At 49.5% G+C, this 17778-nt stretch overlaps 1 protein-coding gene across 5 annotated transcripts in view; it reads left to right on the top strand.

Annotated features, from left to right (window-relative positions):
* The first annotated feature begins 1014 nt into the window (after positions 1–1014).
* The window catches only part of DENND6B (DENN domain containing 6B), a 32128-nt gene continuing 15364 nt past the window's right edge, over positions 1015–17778 (top strand). For 3 of the 5 annotated variants that reach the window (XR_016441665.1, XM_090041385.1, XM_090041384.1), the window contains exons 1-9: positions 1015–1189; positions 8236–8343; positions 8428–8470; positions 9984–10096; positions 12095–12175; positions 14237–14342; positions 15690–15769; positions 16695–16757; positions 17656–17711. Coding sequence is in view for 4 of the 5 variants with exons in the window: in XM_090041385.1 (XP_089897511.1) it covers positions 1040–1189; positions 8236–8343; positions 8428–8470; positions 9984–10096; positions 12095–12175; positions 14237–14342; positions 15690–15769; positions 16695–16757; positions 17656–17711 (800 nt within the window). In the remaining variant the exon portion in view is untranslated. Of the gene's footprint in view, positions 1190–8235; positions 8344–8427; positions 8471–8762; positions 9604–9983; positions 10097–12094; positions 12176–14236; positions 14343–15689; positions 15770–16694; positions 16758–17655; positions 17712–17778 lie in introns of those variants that run through there. The other 2 variants (XM_090041386.1, XM_090041387.1) reach the window with 2 other exon arrangements.

The following is a 17778-nucleotide window of genomic DNA, read 5'->3' as shown; positions in this document are numbered from 1 at the left end:
AGACAGTCACCAGGTCCCCCCTCAGCCTTCTCTTGTGAAGGCTGAACAGGTTCAGGTCCCGCAGTCTCTCATTGTAGGGTCTGCCCTGCTGCCCCCTGACCATGCAAGTGGCCTCCTCTGGACCCTCTCCATGCTGTCCACATCCCTCCTGAAGTGCGGCGCCCAGACCCGGATGCAGTACTCCAGCCACGGCCTGACCAGTGCCGCATAGAGGGGGAGGATCACCTCCCTGGCCCTGCTAGAGATGCATCTGTGGATGCACAACAAGATGTGGTTAGCCCTGCCAACAGTGGCCTCGCATTGTTGGCCCATATTCATCTTGGAGTCAATAATGACTCCAAGATCCCTTTCTGCCTCCGTGCTCTCAAGAAGGGAATTTCCCATTCTATAAGTGTGCTGGTTTCTACTGCCTAAGTGCAGCACCCTGCACTTGTCAGTGTTGAAACGCATCCTTTTTTTGCAGGCCCACCCCTGTAACCTATCCAGGTCTTGCTGCAGTTTTTCCCTCCCTACTAGTGTGCTCACCTCACCCCAAATTTTGGTATCATCAACAAATTTAAACAGGTTGCTTTTCACCCTGTCGTCCAAGTCGCTGATGAAGAATTTGAACAGTGCGGGCCCGAGGACCAAGCCCTGGGGGACTCCGCTGCCCACTTCCCCCCAGGTTGCACTTCTGTATATTGCACCCCTCTTATATTGCCCTTTATATCACACCCCCTGCTTGTATTTCACCCCTATATTCCACTCCTTTAATATAGTGCTCCTCTTTATAGTGTCCCCTTTATATTGCACCCCTTCCCTTAATATTACCCCCGACTCTTATACTGCACTCCCCCCACCTGTTGCCACCTTTATACTGCGCCCCCCCCCCCCCCGCAGGTGCACAGGGCCGGGTGGGCGGGGCGACCCCGCCCAAAGTGTGACCCTCCCAGCCCGACTCGCTGTTCACCGCGGGACAGAGCGGTCGCGGGCGTTCTAGGCGGCGGGCGACGCGGTACGCAGGCGCGTAGCGGGGTGGGGTGGGCGTGGCGCGGCCGCCATGGACGCGCTGTGCAGCGCCGAGCCCGGGCCCCGCGGGCGGAGAGGGGAGGCCGCGGCCGCCTCGGCGCTGCCCTGGGCCCGCTTCTCCGCTTGGCTCGACTGCGTCTGCGTCGTCACCTTCGACCTGGAGCTGGGCCAGGCCATGGAGGTCAGCGGGGGGTGAGGGGAGGCAGATGTGGGGGGGCTGTGGATTGGGGTGGGGGGTGTCCAGATGTGGTGGGTGGAAGTGGGAGTGTTCCGGGATGGGGGTGTGTGGATTGGGGCGGGTGTCCTGGGATGGAGGATTTGGGGGGCTGGATTGTGGTGGGGTGTCCTGGGGTAGGGAGATTTGGGGGGCTGGATTGAGGTGGGGGTGTCCTGGGGTTGGGGGATGTGGGCCCCAGTCACCCCCACTGTAAACAAGTGTCTCAGCATCTGGTGACCAGCCCCCCCCTCCCTCCCGCCCTGTCTCTTCCTGGCTGGATTGTGCCCATTTGCGGTGATGGAGAGTTACACCTCATAGTCACTGTGGGGGTGTGATCCTGACACCCCCCCCCCCGAGACTGGAGACCTAATTATTATTAACTTGTAAAGCCCCTGTGGATCCCTGGATAGGAGGGCCGAGAGGTCAAACTCATCCGTCCCTGTCTGGGGTTTGGGTTAGTCTCGGTGCTGATTCTTTTCTCTTTCCTTTCAAATGGGAAATACTTGGAATGAGAACTCTGCTGCTCTAGTCAGTCTGGTTGGATTCCCAGCAGGCCCCTTACCAGCCAGACCTGCCATGTCCTGGAGGGGGAATGAGTATCGTTTTAATGCTGAAGAAGTTGTTCTTTCTCCCATTACTGTTGCTTGTCCATCTTTCGGAGATAGGACTGTCTTCCAGGGAGTTGATTTGTCAGCGCCATGAGTTAACTCTTGGCATCAGACTTCTCTTTCATACAAGTTCCCTGGTATGGGAAGCGGTTGCCAGATATGCTGGGGGTTGTCTGCCTCAGGACTGCAGCAATGCATTTGTACATCACATAGGATGCTCTCTGGTCCTGCTCACCATGGAAGGGGAGCACCAGAGGAACCCCATTGGGTTATGTGGGCAGAGAGACTCAAAGCAGGGAGGTTTGAGCAAGAGGAGGAATATAATAATGTAGAGTGGGGCCTAACTGTTGGAGCAATAGGACAGCGAAACAGGCTGCCTAGGTGAGCTGCAGACTCCTTCCTTCAAGGTTTTGAGGAAGCGGCTGGGTTTTCATCTGTTTGGGATCCAGCATCTGGACGGGGCATTGGGACTAAGCCCATGATTGTCCGTGAGGATACCATGGGATCCTGAGGGCCCTGAAGGTCCTTGGTGCCACGTAATGTAAGCACATCTAGGTGTGCAAAGGTAAACCGAGAGAATTCAAATAGGAATCCAGCATGTCAAAAGCATGCAAACCTATTGGTGGCCTTTCTGATCTGTTTGTCACAAGATTTGCTCTATTACTTTTTGGCAGTCGAAAAACAAGTGAAAACTAAGAGCTGGCATTTTCTCAGGGTTATCTTGAATTTAATGAGGGGACCTGGAGTCTAAAAAGGATGAGAACTACTGGACTAGATAATAAGCAAAGCCCCTTCTAGGCTGACTTGAGGCAGGGCAGCTGGTAGGGGGCTTCAAGCTGTTGTGAATTTTATGGTGAATTTTAAGAGTAGTTAAGGGGGGGGAAAAACCTTAACTGATTTGTAAACTAGTGGAAAATGAGGGTTATCTCCCTAATCATGTGATCTTTTTCTTACTTTAATCTTTCTACACATACTTCTTTCCTTCGTGTTGTGTTAAATTACACCCTGATCCTGCAGCTGATCTATGCTGGCAGAGCCTTGTACCCCTCACAGTCAGTTATGTGGCTAGAGCCTCAGGCTAGAGCCTCTTATAGCGTGTGTGCTGCAGCACCTGGCACAATGCACCTCCAATCTTGATTAAGCCCTTTCTGCACTACTGGAATATAAAAATTATCTCTCCTAGCGCAGTGCATTGAGCTGAAGCCTTGAAAGAGCTCCGTGTGTGTATATAGGCCTCTAAGGGAGATCTGTAGAGGATGGATATATAGACTGGGGTGGTCAGTTATTTTGGCTGGGAGAACCACTTAATGAGTTTTTTGTGTCCTCTCAAGGTTCCTCCTCTCTCCCTCCCCCAAAAACCTGTCCAGAGCTGTAGCACACCCCGATCCCCACCCTCACCTGGAACCTGCTGATTGTATCTGCAGCTTATGCCATCACCCACCCAGCACAGGAGAGGCTGATGCAGGCGGATGCTGACATCAGCTGTGGATGCAGCCAGCAGATTTCAAGTGCAGAGTGGGGTGTCTGCCTGGGTCCAGAGCTGATGCTGTTGTGTTGGTGTTAGATGAAAGCAGTCCTGCCCGCCTGGTACCTCTTGGTAGCCAGAGCTGGGGCTGCCTGGAGGCTGGATCCCATGGGTTGGCGGCTGCCCACTCACAAGCCAGATACAATCAGTTGGTGGACTGGATCCAGCCTGCGAGCTGTGTTTTTCCCACTCCTGATATATACCTAGGTATCACTGTAATTGACGTTTGTAATTATTTCCAAGATACTTTCTGTGCGCCAATGACATGTCAAAGTGGACATGGGAGGAAGTAAGGTGTTTCCTTGTTGTATGCATGTATTGTATTGCTTTGGAGGAATCACTTATGCTAACAATGTGCTTCCTTTCTGCATGCTGCTGCGGTTCCCCGGAACACCCATGGCGCTTATCACTGAGGGATGGGTATACAGAATGTGGCTACCGCCCTTCTGTTAAAGGGATGAATCTGGCTTCCAGAGACTGGTAGTTCTTGTGGTAACCCTTATCTGAAGAAGCACTGTGCAGAGTCCATAGGTATGAATGAGCTGGTGGCTGCTGGTTCCTGCCATGCTGGTGAAAGTCATTGGTGAGACAGTCCGAGCATCCATAGTGTTGTATGCTCATCCACTGCCTTTCCTCCACACCTGCCTGGCTGGTCAGTGCATAAATTGGTACTAAGAGAGGAAAAGAGTGAAAAATGGTTTCTCTTTTTGCACCCTCTGGATGCTCTCCCGTTCTGGGCACATTCATTCTAAATGCTGGGGTTTCTTAATGGCTCACAGGAGTCTAGTCTTTATTTTGATCCATTTATTTTGCAAAGTGGCTAATAAAGTTGTCTAAATGCAGCCACTAAATAAAACATAAAACACGAGTACTGCAGACCTAGTTTTCTCAGTCTTGAAGGTTTCCTCTGAACTGTGCAGCCTCTTCCTTTGTGGAAGGCAACTTTTCTAGGAGGTCTTGAATTAGTTGAACCCTGCAAAGTCCATTCAGTCAGGTGGTTTCTTCCCTCTTACTGCTGCCCCAATTCTGTGTAGAAGCTGCTTCATCAGAGCCTTCTTGCTGTGTGCTGTCTGTCATTCAACAGCCCTCATGAAGGCAAACCCAACCAAGCCTGTTACCGGCTCAAATGGGCCTTGTGAATACACCCTTGACACCAGACAGTTTAGTCTAGGTGTGCACTTTTTCAAACATTGCATTATTTGTGTGCTGTCTGTATGCAGCCATTAAATCAGTCCTAAATATAGGAAGTCTGTTGGCTGAGGTCAGGCCCCTTGGCAGTGCGTGAGCGTAGGCAAGGTGTTACAAAAAGAGGCACCAGCTGATTCAGGAACCCGGTATAATTACAAAGGTTGAGTCAGGCACCAATTTGGGTTTCCTCAAATAGCCTATGAACAGATAAAAATACTAAGGAAATATTTAAAAAAATACTTCCAAGTTTGTTTGTTTGACTGCCAACAGCAAATGTGGGAAATGGGTCTTCCCACCAGCCTTTTGTCATTTAACTTCCAGGGCCCTGGCTGCTCTGTAGTTGCTGTCATAGAAGTGGACAGTGCAGTACTGAAGATGGGCCCTGAGCATGCAAGCACCATCTCTGCGTCCCTAACCCTTCCAAACACGGGCACTTGGTGCAGGAGGGAGTTATTTTGGGACTGCTGGGCTCCATTTTCAGGGATACAGTTTTGTTGCTATGACAGCAGCAAAGCACTCTGTGTCCTTGTAGAAATCAATGTGGAAAGGCCTGTTTTCCCCAGGACATGGAGCCTTTGCACTCTTTGGTCAGCATGGAAGGGAGGACCCTATCTCACAAAGCATCCGGAGCTATAGAAGCAGACTCGTATGGGCAGTTCCACACTGAAATAGTTACTCTTGCAGGTGGTCTTTATTGCAGTTGAGGGGATGGAGTACTTGCTTCTTGTCATCCTTGTTAGCTAATCATAGAAAATTAGAGTTGGAAGGGACCTACCTTCTAGGAGGTCACATCTAGTTCAACCTCCTGCTCAAAGCAGAACCAGTCCCAACACACCTCTGCTTCAGTAGGTCGTGTGCTGGTAATGAGAAAGCCAGGACCTACGCTCCAGACTTAAGAAAATAGTTTCTGATTTATTTATTTTTTTGTGGGGGAACACCAATTTTTTAATAACTTACTGTGAGACACCTGGGCTAGACTTCCCAAAATGCTGAGTGCCTGTAGAATCACAGAACCGTAGGCAATGAGGACTCGCTGGTTAAACAGAATAAGCAGTTCATGAATATACTTCACCAGAGTTCAGTTTTAATGTCCATCAACACATGCTGGTGTCTAAAAGTGCTGGTTCTTGAAGATTGCCTTTCCCCCAGCAGCCTGTTCAACCTCCACAGTGTACCTGACACAGCTCCTGCTGTTTCCCAGCCCACTTTGTTTTGCAAGGCTCTAGCTATTGGATTGCTAATCAATATAGCTCTGGTCATTAACTTCACCCTTTGGCAGGCTAGTTCAGCCAGCTTCAGAGAGAAACTCTGAGGAATTGTTAGAAGCTGGCCAAGCTCGGTTCTGTGAACCTTCTATGCTCTGGCTTAGCGCCTGTCACAGCTATTTATAGACTCGAAGGGGAAGCCAAGCTTTGAGGACAGCTTCTGATTTGAATACCGGTTGGATCTTCGACTGGCCTGAAACAGAACCATCTCTTGGGAGATGCCGAAGAGGACTGATGAGGAAATCCCTGTCTTGCAGGTCATCCGGTGCTAGCTACTTTATCATTGTCCCTGTTCAGCTTATCTAAAATCTGGCTGTGGTTTCAGACTTAAGCATTATTCTTCATTCTCCATTGAGAAATGCTGCTCAGAGGCAGCTGCTGTATTGTTGAAGGTGCATATGAACTGTAGGCTCTATTGGGGTAGGGGGAAGGTGGAACCAACAGCTTGATGTTCACATTGCTGCATCACTTCTGGGTGTGTCTGTGACTGAGATTCCTGTTCTGAAAAGCACCTTGCTGGTGCATGTTGGTTGCTTACAGGCTTCTCTAATTGCCCCCAGCAGAGAAATGTTGAATGAACTGAATTTTTCTTTATTGGCAGTCTGTGGCTGCAGGCTGGTGTAGCCCCCGTCAGACTCTTTAGCTGTGCCATCTGTGAAAACTTGGCAGTGGTGAGGCTGCAGGATGCTGAGACCACTGCTGATCCACTCTGCAACCTTCTGCTGTTTTCTTGTGCTCTTTAATTATAAGCTCCGTGGGGCAGGGCCTAACCTGTGCTTGCACTTAACTAGCACAGCAGAAGCCTGGTTAATGGTAGGACTGGAATAAACATTTCTGCCCTGCAGAAAGGGACCTGGGGGTAACAGTGGACAGGAAGCTGAATAGGAGCCAGCAGTGTGCCCTTGTTGCCAAGAAGGCTAATGGCAGCTTGGGCTGCATTGGCAGGAGCATTTCCAGTAGGTCAAGGGAAGTAATTCTTCCCCTCTATTCAGCACTGGTGAGGCCACATCTGGAGTCCTGCATCTAGTTTTGGGCCTCCCACTACAGAAAGGATGTGGATAAATTCGAGACGGTCCAGCAGAGGGTAATGAAAATAGTTGGGGAGCTGGGGGACATGATGTATGAGGAGAGGCCGTGGGAACTGGGCTGCTTTAGTCTGCAGAAGAGAAGGCCAAGGGGGGATTTGATAGCAGCCTTCAACTCCTTGCAGGGGGGTTGCAAAGAGAATGGAGCTGGACTGTTCTCGGTGGGGGCAGATGACAGGACAAGGAGCAATGGGCTCAAGCTGCAGCAAGGGAAGTTGAGGGTGGATATTAGGGAAAACTTTTTGACGAGGAGGGTGGTGAAGCACTGGAACAGGGTCCCCAGCGAGGTGGTGGAATCTCCATTCTTCGTGGTTTTGAAGACCCGGGCAGACAAATCCTTGGCTGGGATGATGTAGTTGGGGCTGGTCCTTTTTTGAACACGAAGTTGGACTAGATGTGACTTCCTGACATCCCTTCCCACCCTCATTTTCTCTGATTTCTATGATATGTATAAATGGGAATTTATACAAATTGAAGCTGGACTCAAACATACAACATGCATCTGTTGTTCGGCTTCTCTGGCCACAGGGATATTGTTCTTCTGCAGCCTACAGCATATTTGGACCATTTAAATAAAATCATGGGTGGCTTTTAAGTAAGGTTCAAAACCAAACAAGAAATTACCCTTCTCTTCATGCCTTAAGGTTGTGCTTAAGTGCTGTCCCGAACAGCAGTGGTTTCCTAACTGGGGGCATAAAAAGGGATGGGTGTTCGAACTGTGTCAAGCTGTGGGAGGGGAGCTGCATCTTGTGTTATTCAAATCGGGGGGGACACAACCTGTGGTGTGAGCACCGCTACTGGGACTGGCAGCCTCTGTGTGTGGCATGTGGCAGCCTGGGCAGCAGATATGGCAGAAAGCAGAGCAGGACATAAGGCAGGGAGCGCGGTGTGGGGAGCAGAAGCAGAGCAGCAGACAGGGTTGAGGGAGGGGATCTAAGTGGCATTTGGCAGCGATGTGGGGCTAATTTGTGGCTGACCTGCCAAAAAGGTTGCCCCCCTTCCAGTTTAGAGAACTGGAATCACATTGGCACTCCATGTTTTTCAGATTGAGTAGTGCCATCACCTAGCTCTTGTCTCTTCCTCCCTTCTCCATTAAACTGGGGAAGGGGGGTGAAGTTAAAATCTGAACTGTTTTTTTCCATCTACAAATCTGTTATCAAATAAATGGGGTTTCTCATAATTTGCCTCTCAGTAGTAGCCAGGAGACTCCTACTGTGCCAGGAGATTGTAGATGAGCACACACTCCTCTTGATAGTGTGAGCTACAATTTGTGGATTATGCAGCCTGGTTTCTCACATAGCTGCGAAGCTCTTGGTGATGCAGACTTTGACCTGTATAGGTGGAGAGGCAAGATGGAAACACAGCAGGCCTGAAACCCACAGCTCATTGTCTCTGGTTTGTTTTGCAGTTGGTATATCCTTTTGACTTCAGGTTGACGGAAAAAGAGGTAAGACTCATTTCTTTTGGCTGAAGGATTCTGGGCAGACACGGCAGCCCGGAGGTCTTACCCTGTGTGTTCTGATTCTTGCAGAAAACCAGCATTTGCTACTTATCCTTCCCGGACTCCTACTCAGGTAGGTAGCTTCTGTGGGTTCTGCCTGGAGGGTGCGGATGATTCTTGTCTCTTGTGACAGACATGAAGGTTTGTGTTGGAAAAAGTGAGTTGGTTTCGAATGCGGCAGCGAGACTGATAGGCTGCATCCTCCAAACACTGACCTCAGAGAGCCTGCAGGCTGAGTGCTGTGCACAGAGGCTTCCTATTTTGCTCCTTATCTAAATACAGACCCTGTGATCTTGTGGGTGACCAGAAAGTTTCTCCATTAGCGTGTGCACACTCATGGCTTACTGGGGCCAATCAAATAGTAAAAATAGTCAGGAGGTCCACCAGCTGTCTATCCTGTGTAGGTATGAGAAAAAGGCTGTGCATACAGGGCCAGGTATGGGCTTTTCTGGGGAAAGGGTGATTGGATTGCAAAAGGAAGCATGATTAAAAGCTGTGTTTACAAACCAGAGCAGTGGCAAGAAGGTGGGAAGCCATAGCAGGCCATATCCAGTCAATCCCTCGGGACTGGTATCTCGGTGTTCCTTGCTGCCTGCTATCTATGCATGGTACTTCCATCCATTCTTTTATGAGCACTGTCTCACAGATCTCTGATGCTCCTCCTAAAGTCTCTCTTTCTTGGTGTCGTCTTTTTACTTCTAGCTACACTCCCTCATAACCCACAAACTAATCCCTCTCCTTCCTTGGGTATTAAAGCAGCTACAAATATGTGGAGGGTGTATCATGTCTTTTCTTTCTGCATCTCGGTTAGCTGGGGTTTTTTTACTTCTGTTTGATGTATTTAGCTCTTTCTTTATAAGACAACACCTCTCACTTCCTGCCGCTATGGACTGTAGGTATATGATCCAGCATGCCTGGATTCTAGGACTCTGAACTGCATTGTGAACATGCTTGGATTATGGCTTGTTTTCCACAGCTCTGAACACTAGTGTCAGCTTAGCTTTCCTTTCATATACGTGGTGATTTGGAGTCTGGAGGAGGTGACCTCATTTTGCATATGTTCTCTCCAAGTTGCTGTCCATTCCATCCAGTTTATCATAGTATCAAGAGCATGAAATTCTCTCCTACGTGCAAAGTATTCTTAGATGGCAAGGGGAAGGATTCCCAGCTGTGCAGCTCACCCACTCCATCCACTTGCCAGAAGCAGTATGTACCGGCTTTCGGGCTATGGTGCACAGCTTACGTTTTTCACACAAACGTTTATGTGTTGGTTTGCCGTCTGGTGGGATAAAGGGGTGACGGTTGCAGCTGCTCTGTGTGGGTGGTACTAGCTGGCGTCTTTAATATACCCAGTAAGGGGCATGGATTAAATGCATTATTAATACAAAAACTTCTCCACTCTGCTACATCTTCTTTCTAATGGATGTTGCTGTTGCACAGATGTTGCTGTTGCATGCACTGTCAGTTTGAGTTTCTTATATTATAACATGCCTCTCGATTCTGAAATGCTTTTGATTAACAGCAAACCCTCTGCCTATTCCATACTGAACCTGCTTTCTGAGCGTGTGTGATTTTCTCTGTCTCAGGCGGCCTAGGGGATACCCAGTTTAGCTTCCGCCTTCGTCATTCGGGGGGGCAGAGGACCACTCATTTGGGGGATGATGGCGAGTATAACAGAGAAGCCCCCCTAACACTACAGGTCAGTTATCGCTCAGCACACAGGTTTCACCCACAACATGAGCATTATTATTTATGGGTTAAAATGGGGAAATATGTATACAAGTTTTAGTTTTGCTAGAAGTAACTCTTCTGCTCTTCCAGTGTTTGCCCCAGGCCCTAAGGACAATCACAGGGGGGGTAAGCTTTCTTTTCAGCACAGGAATTCCCCTTTATGATCAAGTTAGTAGCAGGGTACACTACAAAGGACTTTAACCTCTTGGAGAGCATAAAGCCTTGAGTGTTGGAAGGAGCCAGGCTAGAGTGGTGGTGCCATTACGCTATAAAGACTGATGTGCCTACATGCCACTCGGACCATTTTGCATAGAGAAGGCGAGCCTGTCCAGGTACTAACTTTCCTGCCAGAGCAGAATGCCAATGCACCAGCTTTTGTCCTCTCCTTCCTTGCTGTCTTGAGTAGCGGAGCACCTTGTAAAAGCCTCTTGAGTTTATAGAATCATAGAAAATGAGGGTTGGAAGGGAACTCAGGAGGTTACATCTAGTCCAACTCCCTGCTCAGAGCAGGACTAGTCCCAGCTAGATTATCCCAGCCAAGGCTTTGTTGAGCCTAGCCTTAACCTCCAAGGATGGAGACTCTACCATCTCTCTAGGTAACCTGTTCCAGTGCTTCATCACCTTCCTATTGAGAGAGTTTTTCCTAATATCTAACCTGTACTTCCATTGCTGCAACTGGAGCCCATTGCTCCTTGTTCTGTCATCTGTCACCACTGAGAACAGTCCAGCTCCATCCTCTTCGCAACCCCCCTGCAGGGAGTTGAAGGCTGCTATTAAATTCCCCCTCAGTCCTTTCTTCTCCAGACTAAATCAGTCCAGTTCCCTCACCCTCTCCTCACAAGTCATGTGCCTCAGCCCCTGAACTGTTTTCATTGCCTTCCATTGGACTGTCTCCAATTTGCATGCTTTCTGTAGTGGGGGGCCCACAGCTGGACACCGGACTCCAGATGTGGCTCCCCAGTGCTGAATGGAGGGAAGGAATCACTTCCCTCCATTTGCCAGCAGTTGCTCACTGCAAAAACAGAATAAGCAGTTGGTCCACTGTAACCCCCAGGTCCTTTTCTGCAGAGCTGCTGCCCAGGAGGTCAGCCCCCAGCTTGCACTGGTGCATGGGATTGTTCCGTCCTCAGTGCAGGACTTTGCACTTGGCCTTGTTGAACCTCATGAGATTTCTTTTGGCCCAATCCTCCAATTTGTCTAGGTCACTGAGTCCTAGCCCTACCTTCCACATGACATGTTTAAATATCACCCATTCAGGCTGTATTGTGGTTCCATCAGTAGGTGACCTGTGAGAGCATGCAGCCTGACCGCCTTGTCCCAGTAGTGACCATACAGACACAGGAATCTGTCTAGGGAAACATCACACTTTATCTTGCATACTTCACAGAGACTTGAGGTGGGGTGGTGGCCTTGTACATCCATAAGATCCCCGGACAAATACAGCTTCTATTTCCAACCTAAGAGCTTGTCTGGAGGGAGTGCTGCTGTTTGAGTGACAGAGTCCTCCTCTCACTGCCACAACACTCCAAACCTGTGTCTGCATGGCAGATGCAACTGATGATGTGATCAGGGTTTGTAGCACAAAGCACCAGGATTTGATCACTAGATTGCCACAGCTGGTTTAATTGAATGGAAACAGCAACTAACTCTTTAGATGAAGGTATTAATGATGGGGCAGTGCCAGGGGCTGGTGCTGTGATGGAGTGCAGATTGGATGCTGTTTTAGTTGAGATGAGTTCAGTGAGTCTGGTCCCTTCCTTAGCCACCCATTTAAAATAACCTGGCATTCAGTTTGACACTGATGGCTTCCACAAAACACAGACCAGATCTGGCATAGCAGCAGGTCCTGTCATTCACGAGTTGAAGTGCATTGGCAGATCTGTGGTTGGTGGCGGGAGGCTGAGAACCTGGCAAGGGGTGGTGATTGGATCCTTGATCATGGTATTGTTGGCCTCTCTCTTTGCAGCGAGAGACAGCTCATTACTTTGGCTACGTGTACTTCAGGCAAGTCAAGGACAGCTCAATGAAGAGAGGTTATTTTCAGAAGGTGAGTATTGAAACCAGATAGTGCACTGCTTTAAAGCAGCATGTAGTTGTAAAAGAGGCATCTGTCCATAAAAAAGACATCTGCATTCTCACCAGTCCCTACATGACACCAGAAATATTCCCATAGGAAACTCTAAGGGTCCCAGGGAGAAAAACTGCAACAGCTGGAATATGTAGAAAATGCAGGTCCAAACAAAACTGGAAGGGGTTGCCAGGCAGATGAATCGCATGACTGATGGCTGGGAGCCTGCTGCCATAAGTTTGGACACCTCCTTTTCTCACGTACTCCAGCTTCAGGGGCAGTCAGAGGGACTGTTGTATAGTAGCACCCAGAGCATGCTGAGCCCTATCTGAGCAGAGAGGAAGGTGCAGTCAGTGGGGGAAAGGGCACATGCCCCCCCAGATTTGTGCACCCACAGCAGGCATGGGGCTGCAGCCTGGCTGGACTAGCACAGGCAGGAGCTGCCTCTGCAAGCTGGCAGGTGGGACTTGGCGCAGGAAGGCAGAGTGGGGCAGTGAGACTCATTGCTGCTGCTGCTACTGCAACCTCCGCACCAGCCATGTGTGAGGAGTAACAGGAGGTCAAGGAAGCTGGGTGGCAGGCAGTGTCACTTGTGTCCCCCATCCCCCTGACGTTGCCTATGCTCCTGGCTCCTCTCCCCAAGTCCCATAGACTTACCTGTGGGGAGCTGCTCTCCTGGCTGCCCAATCACCTTCCTCTTGCTCCCCCCAGCCCCAAGCAGCCTGGAATTCTGCCAGCCTATAAGGGGAAACTTGTCATTTCCCATCTTTTTCTTCTTTAAAAGAGAATACATATTTAAAGTTTGTTTGCGACCCTTTCACATATTCTTGTGACCCACTTTTGGGTTGCGACCCACGTGTTGAAAACGATGCTGTAAAATCCTGAAACTTCAGGCCTTGTAATAGGTCATCCTGAGAATGTGACAGACATGGGGAGGCTGTTTTGTGCTCTTGCTCCCTTTGTGCTCTTCTCTGCTCACCCCCAGTGTAACTTCCAAAGAGCACTCCTAATGCACAAATCAGTCTCTTTACCACCAGATCAGATACCGAGGAAAAGAGCACTTAAGGTGTGGAGGATGATGGAAGACCAGACCTTTTTGGGGGTTTGTGAAGAACAGATTTTGCCAGGCTAATCTGCTTTTTTTTTGTCTGGCTAGAATAAGTGGGGAAACACAAAGGGGTTGAGTGTGATTGACAGTCATGCTTGGATCAGTAAAATAGAAGCACGTTGGAAAAGGTGCCAGTATGTACTCTAAGGCTCTGTCCTGGCTCTTTGTAACATCTTCATCAATAATTTGAAATGGAAAGTGAGCTGCTCCATTTTGAAATCTTGGGAGTGGGGGGGGCGGGGGTGGCACTGAACTGGAAAGAGATGTACACATTGACAGAAAGAGTGTAAAGGGAAGATTGGAATGTAGGCAGCAAAAGCAAAATGAAGCCAACTTGGAAAACTGGCCTGTTATCTCTCCTCTTTCTGTTCTCTTGCTGTAACCTTCCCTGTACCACCTCCCTACTTGGTCCCTGACTCCTTGACCCACTGGCCTGCTCCTATGCACCTGCTCTCCAGCTCTTCTAGGTTGCCTCCTGCTCAGGGAGCTCCCTGTGTGGTTGCACTAGTACCTTTGGACCTCTTGTGGCAGTTCCTTGTCATCTTTCTACTGGCTGATTTATTTATTTTTGGCTGGGCTACAGGGTCATTTCTTGTGCTTGCAGTGGCCTCTAGTGGAAGCTTGCAGCTGGAGTCTTTCATTTTTACAGCAGCTTCTGCAGGTATCCAGACTCTTCTGTGAGCCTGGGCAGCCTAGCAGTAGACCCTTGTAAGAGCAGCAGCAAGACTGTTCTTTCTTTACTGTAAATAGTTTATATAAGGTCCTGTAAGGAAAGGTGCATGTGGGGTTCAAGTAAATGCAATAGATACTGCGTTTGGCTTCAGGGCAAACGTGCACTGTAGCCTTTGGGTAGACAGAATCTGGGCACCTTGTGTGTACAGCACCATCGGTGGTGATGCTGCTGCCCTGACTCATAAATGTGCCTGTTACAGTCTCTAGTGCTGGTGTCACGCCTGCCCTACGTGAACCTGTTCCAGTCCCTGCTGCAGCTGATTGCTCCGGAGTACTTCGACAAGCTGGAGCCGTGCTTGGAGGCAGGTGAGAAGGCCGGGCAGCAGCAAGCGTTTGCATGTCTAAGTGCGTTAAGGATTTTTATATGGAGGTAGCTGAAAGATGCTCTTTGTCCAGGCTGTTTTGCCAAACCAGTCCCAGCTTCCCTTCTGCATCCATTTGTCAGATCTGTTTCAGTTCATGCCTAAGTCCAGTCTCAGTTTCCCTTCTCTCACCCCTCCTCCTCTGGTTTCTCTCCTTAGCCAGATTCAAAAATGGGATTGGACATGTGCTTAATGGAAAGGGGCATCAGGAGCTCTGAAGCATGGGAGGGAGGGGCATGGCCTCTGCATCAGACCTGCCTGGACCTTCAGTACTGGATGCTGCAAGGGAGAGAGGAACAGGGGAAAACCCTGCTTGGACCCAGTCACTCTCCCTTTCAGCCTCTGCTCTCTGCTGCTGTATGACACAGGAGACTGGGTAAGATGGACCTATGGTCTGACCCAGTCAGTGGCAATTCTTGGTCCTCTTTGCATTTGAATCAGGGAGCTCTCTCCTCCTGCCTGACCCAGTGCTGAGGGGAGCATTGGGAGCACATTCAGTTCTCAGTTCCAGTGCCTGGGCTGATCCACCCCACACCAGAGCTGCAGGGGCAGTACAATGGACACAGTCTTTCATTTGGCTTTATAGCGCTAACAAACCTCTACCGGAGATGTGCGAGTTGTGATTACACTTGTCATTTAGCCCAGTGGTGGTGGTGGTGGGGGGTGGGCATAAACAGTGGGTATCGGAGTGGTGGGTTTATGTAAACAGCTGGATGCCTACCTCTGCTTCACAGGTTTCTCTCTGAAAACTTTCCAGTCCCTTCTACATGCACTGCAGTCATGTCTGTAAGGAAAGGAGGCCAGGACTTTTACTTTTTTAACATGGGCAAAACTAGGTGTTATTTTAGAAACAGGGGGAACATTTGGGCTGAAATTTCCCCAAAGCACAAAGAATTCAGCCTGAAGGTTTGAAGAAATTATCAAAACTGGAGGAAAAGGGGATTTATAATGGGCAGTGTGCAGCAGCTGTAGTCAGTGGTGCCATCAGCCTCAGCTGAGATCTCTTTCTGAAAAGGAAGGAGTGTGGGTGCTTTGTTGCTACCGGTGGCTTTATTCTCTACTTGCCAACTGGACAGTCTTGATTCATTGCCAGTGCAGCTCAGCTGATTGGAGTGATAATTGCAGTAGACAGACTCCAGTGTTACTGCTCTGATCTAATCTTGGCCTAAGCAGAGTCACATGTGCTGAGAGGTAGCAAAAACTAGCTAGCATCCTGCCATAGGTCAGCAGGGGTTTGTGGGGACTGGAGTCGGCCTTTGGATTAACCCCTTCTTTGCCTGTATTTTTGCAGTGTGCAATGAAATCGATCAGTGGCCTGGGCCAGCACCAGGACAGACTTTGAACCTTCCAGTCATGGGAGTGGTCATTCAGGTGCTTACTGCTGTTTCTGCACTGAAATCCCCAAGCCCCAGTGCCAAGGCAGGATGGGAAGGTCTTCTGCATGTTTTATGCCACTGGGTGGGGATGTTGCTGCTGGCTCAGAGTTGTTTCCTTTAGCCTGATCATAGAATGATAGAAAATGAGGGTTGGAAGGGACCTCAGAAGGTCACATCTAGTTCAGCCTGCTGCTCAAAGCAAGACTAGCCTCAACTACATCATCCCAGACAAGGCTTTGCCTAGCCAGATCTTCAAAACCTCCAAGGATGGAGATTCCCCAGCCTCTCTGGGTAACCTGTTCTAGTGCTTTGCTACCCTTTGAGTGAGAGAGCTTTTCCTCATAGCCAACTTAAACTTCCCTTCCTGGAACTCGAGCCCATTGCTCCTTGTCCTGCCACCACCAAGACCAGCCCAGCTCCATCCTCTTTGCAACCCCCCTGCAGGGAGCTGAAGGCTTCTGTCAAATCCCACCACTGTCTTCCCTTTTGCAGACTCAGTAAGCCCAGTTCTCTCAGCCTCACAAGTCGTGTCCCCCAGCCCCCAACCCTTTTCATTGTGCTCTGCTGGACTCCCTCCAATGTGTCCACATACTTTCTATAGCGAAGGGCCCACAACTGGACACAGGACTCCAGATGTGGCTTCCCCAGTGCTGAACAGAGGGGAAGAATCACTTCCCTCGATTTGCTGGCATCGCTTCTACCAATGCAGCCCAGGATGCCATTAGCCTTCTTGGCAACGAGCCACACTGTTTCCTATTCAGTTTGTTGTCCACTCATAGATTTGTTGTACAAATGTAGATTTGTTCCATGAGCAATTTGCTTGTCTCTTACAGGGGCAGATGTCAGGGAAGTTAGTGTGTGCATGCCTGCCAGCTCAGCTTGTCTCCCCCAAATAACTTCTCTTTCTAAATGTAATCCAGATGAGAATCCCATCTCGGGTGGATAAACCTGGATCGAGCCCTGTGAAGCAGTTCAATCAGGAGGTAAGATGAAGGAAAGAGTGTGTTTTAAGTGAGAGAGATCCTGGAGCTTGTTCAATGCCCTGCCTGGACTGGTAGCTTCCTCTCCATTCCCCTCAAGTTAGTTCATTCACCAAACTCTTCAGGCTCCTACCTAGCTACACTGACACTGACTCCTGGCTGAGTACAGAAATCCCTGAGGTTGTCTGTACAGCAGCTCTCAGGAGAGGCGAGGTAAGTCAGCTGGAGGGGTGGAAACAGCGCGCGTAAGTTAAATCATGTTAAAACCCCTGTATGAAGGTTACCATATGGGAGACCCTTGTGTTGAACTACATCCTGTTCAACACGGACCACAGAGTACTTCCACACGGGGACCTCAGCACAGAGTGTTAATCCACTGTAACCAGTGTGCTGTCCTGTCTGCCTGTTCTCTCCTGAGAGTTCCCAAATCAGCTGGCCCCCAAGTTGATGCTGCGACGGTTTTGTGGGTCACTTTAGATCACCGATCTTGTTCACCCCTTCCCTTTATTTCCTTCTGGGACCAGACTTGATGATCTTATCGGTCCCTTCTGGTCCTTCTTTCTGTGATTGATTATGATTCTCATGCCTTCTGGACTGTTGGCATCCACCCGGTTCCCTTACCTCTTTCCCATGTTCCAGTGGAAGCTCGAGGGAATAAAGCGTCTTTGGGGAAGTCCACGGAGCTTGTAAGGCAGGGCTTTTGGCTGGCTTCTGAGGGGGAAATTCTGTGTGACCTTGGTTGGCTGAGTGGTTTGCCCCGGCGTTGGCCTCTGCAGGCATTATTCTTGTCTAGATTTTTGGGTGCTTTGGTACTCGCTCTAGAGGAGCTACTTTCTAGGACTGATGCATGTAGCTCAGAACGCTGCTTTCATTCACTCACTTTCTTCTCTCTTCCACTCAGAATCTGTTACCGGCCCCGTTAGTTCTGCCCACCATTCATGAACTAGATCTCTTCAGGTAAGAGTGAGCTTCTCTCAGCACAATCCCCCCTTCCCGCCTCCTTCCTCTCTGCTTTCAGTGTCAC

The sequence above is a fragment of the Crocodylus siamensis genome, chromosome 4, assembly GCF_052110815.1.
Source record: "Crocodylus siamensis isolate JL-2025a chromosome 4, ASM5211081v1, whole genome shotgun sequence".
In the NCBI taxonomy this organism is placed as follows: Eukaryota; Metazoa; Chordata; order Crocodylia; family Crocodylidae; genus Crocodylus; species Crocodylus siamensis.
The sequence above is the reverse complement of the archived record's forward strand: the minus strand, read 5'-3'. Positions and strand labels throughout refer to the sequence as shown.